Here is a 4,885-nt window from a genome sequence, read left to right as displayed (position 1 = left end):
TCTGTGTGTGTGGGTGAGAGAGAGAGAGAGAGTAGGGGGTGAGGGATGTGACAGTCCAAACTAAGCTCACCTTTCTCTAACAAGTGCTTCAAACTGTGGCAGAAAATGAACGAGCCTGCCAGTCAAGTTCTAATTTAGCCTCTAAGTCTCTGGCCTGTCAGTCCACTCGACAGTTTGTATCTTCCTGAGGTTTGAAGACAACCGTGAGACAATGCAGTCAAATGCTGAAGAGTCATGAACCTATTAACTTCACACATACACACAATCCTCACATCATCTCACACACACAGATTCAGGACTGAGGGCAGCTCAGTGTGTGCACAGCTAATGTATTAATTATAGCTACTTATTAGATAAAATATGGCTGACATGGTGGGTGGACAGGAAAAGCAAGGCTATGTGTAAGAGGGGCCTGGGGAAGATAAGGAGGAAGGAGAGAGGAGAATATTGATATTAGCATGTGATAACAATAAAATAAATACTAAAACATAAAAGGTTAAATAATCAGAAACACATAATTATATTTTCTGCTCCCTAAAGGTCACTGGACAAAGTTCAGACTGTTTCTGACCAAGTTACTTTTTCAAAAATTGTGCATACGAAAATAAACGTGGCATCATTTGCTTTTAGTACAAAGTGGCTGACAAAGGGAACAGCATAATAATAATGATAATAATCATAATAATAACAATAGGGAAAATATATATTAACTGTCACTCAATCTTTGTGCTTTTATTCCTTTAACTTTAAAGATTATAAGTAAGACTTTAATTCATGATTGTGTTTAAGGAATCTTATATCTTTATATATATATATATTTTCAAAATCAGACCAAATGTTAAGGTATCTCGTCCATTTGTGACTATCAAACCAAAATGCATGTGTTGACCTACACGAGAAAAATACTCTGACCTAGTTACTGTTTTTAAAATTCTAAATATCCGGCTGTCCATGAAGGCAGCATGAACTCGGAGTTGCGTCGTTGCTATGGTGACGCTGGAGCCTTTTCTCGCTGCGTTGACGTGTGTTAGCCGTTAGCTAACTATTAACCGTTAGCTAACTATTAACCGTTAGCTAACTATTAACCGTTAGCTAACTATTAACCGTTAACTAAGACCAGAAAACTTCAGCTAACATCACAAGAAACTCTCAGAATTCAAAATACAAGATTACAGGTTGTAAATTATTTCAATTCCTCCAAGAGCAGGTGAGTCGTGTATTATTTAAATACAGTTGGATGTACTTGTACTGCCGATTTCCTTGTATTCTGATACATAGAGCCATATACTGCATCATTTTACTACAGTCACTACATTCATTTGACAGCTTTTCAGTAGTTTCTGGTTCATTAATTAAATTCAAATGATCATGTCGCTGTAACGTCAGATGAATCTACCCTGCACTATTTCAGTTTATTAAAATGTCGCCCCATCTTACAAAATTAGTGAAGCTTAAACATAACTGCATCAATAAGTCAATAATATACTCTACTACTAAGTTTCTTTACTATTATTTTGATGCTAATACTTCATCATACTTTAACATTAGTAAAGACAGTATTTCCACGCTGTGATGTCTCTGAAGATCTGAAAATCTCCACTGGTCATGGCCGTTGTTTCACTAGGCATTACTGCAGATTAAATATTTTCTAATGAACCCAAAGATAATATGAATATGATATGAAGTTATTTGAAAAAGGATTTGATCAGTGTATTCTTTGAATGGCTTTATCAAATGAACTGTACAGTTATCAGATCACCTCAAGTCCCTATTTGGACTTAATAGGATAATAAATTCAGAATATTCACAGTGTCACAGACAAACTCAATAGCAATATAATCGCTATAAAAATACCAGGGGTTTTATGATAAGACTCAGATGCAATGAGGATGTGTTTAATGCTTTCTCTGCTGGAATTTCATTTCAAGGGGTTTGAGTGTTTGGGAAAATCATCCACCGGTTCACAGAAACAGGTAATGACTGAATAAAATTAGAGAAATGTAATTTATCACAACACTATCAACACTGTGCTGGTTTTACTTATAATTTATATTTTTCATAGTCACTGTTGAGATGTGCTTTTATTTTGTATACTCACTGCTTCATGAATATTTTAAGTTTTTTATTTTGATTATTTTTGTATTTATTTGTTTGAAACTCTCCACCTGGATGTAACCATCAGTAGAAATCAGCTCTGCTCACATGTTAAGAAGAAATTCACTCTGCAAATCAGTGCACTGAACATCACACCCAGATTCATGTCCATTTTAATGGAGTAGAGCGCATACTTCCACCAGGGCCCAAAAGTCCACTAAAATTAAATTAAGCCGCACCACTGCTGCACACACTCATAGACATCAGTCCTCTTAATGTGCCTGATCCACGTAGTCCCTGGGAAACCAGTGAGAATGTCAAAAAAAACCTTACCTTCTTGGCGGGGGGTAATGATGAATGATGATTTCAGTTGAAAAGCTCATAATTGTATTATAAAGTTTCAGAGACAATGAAGAAAAGGACAGTCACTGGATCTGCAAGTGAGGATGTGCAGAACACGGGAGGTATGAGATGGTGGACTCTCTGAGAACAAGGAACAATGAATCTAATCAGTACTATTTTGCATAATGTTCAACAATTTTAGAGGGAGAAATCTATTTCTGGACAGACAGATGCTAATTTTTCTCCACCAAAAGCAGCCTCAAAATAACAGAATGCAATGCAACCATTGGAAATACCGAAGAGTGGGATATGTTCTTTATTGAATATAAAAAAAATCACTTTTATTGTCATTGCAATTCTGCGAAATTGGTAAGTCACAGACAAAGTCATTCAAAGGTAGAAGAGACAGGTTGAGTACAACAACAAACAAATAAATGTTTTACTTTATAGCTAATTTTGACCTTTAATCATGTCACCATTCGATTTCATTTACATTTGCTCTGGGCCTGCATTCGTGTTGTTTTAGAATCCCTACACACTCTTTGCTATCTGTGTTATTTTCCTTTATCAGTAAGTTTAATGTTTTGTTTATAGCATCATAGCTCCAGACAGTTTCAGCTTTCTCTCCTCCGATATTAATATTAAATATTTATATCTGTTGTGCCAAAAGGAAAAATATAGTGTGTCTGTGGTTCTCTCTATTCTTTCTTGTAGATTGTGTTCAGAGGGAATCCATCAACATAACACCGAGGTCTGTGCTCAGAGATAACATCACACAGAGGTTGATGAGACCAATGAAACATACATATCCAGTTTTAAATTTCTAACATGATTTCAGGGTTGAAGAACAGGCCGCATCAAGGCCTGAAGAAGAAGAGCTGGAAATGAAAGACTGCAGGAACACACAGTCACCGGGTCCAGGAGAAACCGGTAGGTTGTTGTAGAATTGCAAAGAAAGAAATGGAGCAAGAAAACAATGGTGATGATGATAATTAATGGTTGCCAGGAGGGAGGACTCATACTCCTCCGCTGGCTGAACCTCTCCATACACATGAGGTGAATGAGGGGGAAGGACAGAGAGAGGAAGAGGACGCTCAGGAAGAGGACGCTCAGGATGAAGATCGTGCGGCTCCCTCCACGCTGATGAGGAAGGTAAAGAGAGTGTCGATCGGTGATTACACACTCTATGCTCTGTTGAGAGGTTTCAGGTTTACTTGTTGTCAATTTGAATGTGAAATTAAACTTCAAATCAGATGAGGATATTTTGGTTTCAGTTCCTCAGAGCTCTAGTGGACAGAAACTTCCGGCTCGCCTATAGCCTGTGTCAGTTCAGTATGTATCCATCCAGCTGTACAGTCAATACATCAGCACCCGGAGAAGTCAGCCGGTGATGATGACTCTTCTCTCCTCATTCCAGTTCTCACCTATGAACCAGACCATCCTCAGGCCTCTGTGTTTCTCTCGCTGATCAAGCAGAAGCTGCAGGAGGGTGAGTTTCCTCCTCCTCCATATAAACACAAACACAGAGGCAGCATTTTCCAAAACACACCATCAGTTTTTGTCATGTCTCTTCGCCTTAGAGCAAGAGACAGAGGAGAGCAATGAGGAAGATGAGGAAGAAGATGACATAAGCGATGATGATGAAGACTCTGGAAATGATGAGGAGTCTTCTCAGAGCTCCAGCTCCTCTTCGTCCCCTACTGATGATGACGATAAAGAAGACATAAATGAACAGAATCTATTGGAATAATGTCTTCTATTTTTCTAGTTGCATCTTTTGAAACAAACATATTCCACTTTTGAATCTTGAGTAACTTTGGTCATAAGTCTTTATTCATTTTGGTCATTTTTCATAATTGACCTGTGAATAAAATATAAACTGTGGATAAAGCTGATGCACTTGAGGAAACAAAGTTATTAAACTTCTGATTGATTGACTGACTGTTTGTTGGTTTATCTTGATCTGGGTTTTGCAGGTATTTTCAAGATGACCCCTCAGATTTGTCTTGAAATGTTGTTTAGGGTCCAGACCCCACACTGTGTCAAATGCAAATTAGTATTCCTGTTGTTAGACGGTCATTATACTGTGTTTATAGAAAACCATCTGTATTCACAACACCTTGCTAGACAATGATTTCAAAGCTGACTGGCGATAATATTTCTGGACAAGAATCTTGGTGTGTCCAAATACCTTCTGTGAGCGAGAAGCAGTGGGAGGACAACCTGGAGCTAACAGACATAACATTAAGAATGACTGTGTTGCATGTGTGTTTTCCAGCTCCAAGCCGTGTTGTGGACTCAGGCTTGATAAATTATCTAACTGAGACACAAACTAATTGAGCATCATTTATTTAGCATTTGTGCTTTACCTGGAAGTCCAGACGTCTTTGGATTTGTAACCTGTTGGTCAGTTTGTCTACTGTGATAGTGACGTCAGTTTACTGACTGT

The 4,885-nt window shown here is 38.0% G+C and overlaps 1 protein-coding gene across 2 annotated transcripts; it reads left to right on the top strand.

Moving 5' to 3' along the window:
• The first annotated feature begins 1,066 nt into the window (after positions 1-1,066).
• On the top strand, positions 1,067-4,374 carry erich2 (glutamate-rich 2). 2 transcript variants are annotated; one of them, XM_020106598.2, is made up of 9 exons: positions 1,067-1,207; positions 1,929-1,973; positions 2,493-2,558; positions 3,151-3,187; positions 3,275-3,366; positions 3,443-3,588; positions 3,711-3,768; positions 3,854-3,925; positions 4,017-4,374. In XM_020106598.2, the coding sequence occupies exons 3-9, from the start codon at positions 2,504-2,506 to the stop codon at positions 4,184-4,186; spliced, it is 630 nt and encodes a 209-aa protein (XP_019962157.1). In that variant the 5' UTR covers positions 1,067-1,207; positions 1,929-1,973; positions 2,493-2,503; the 3' UTR covers positions 4,187-4,374. The 2 variants fall into 2 exon arrangements, with proteins under 2 accessions (XP_019962157.1, XP_019962166.1); XM_020106607.2 differs by lacking the exon at positions 1,929-1,973 and having other exon boundaries at positions 1,086-1,207.
• Positions 4,375-4,885: the final 511 nt, after the last annotated feature.

The sequence above is a fragment of the Paralichthys olivaceus genome, chromosome 16, assembly GCF_024713975.1.
Source record: "Paralichthys olivaceus isolate ysfri-2021 chromosome 16, ASM2471397v2, whole genome shotgun sequence".
Taxonomy (NCBI): domain Eukaryota; kingdom Metazoa; phylum Chordata; class Actinopteri; order Pleuronectiformes; family Paralichthyidae; genus Paralichthys; species Paralichthys olivaceus.
Note: the sequence above shows the minus strand (reverse complement) of the source record. Positions and strands in the feature narration are given on the sequence as shown.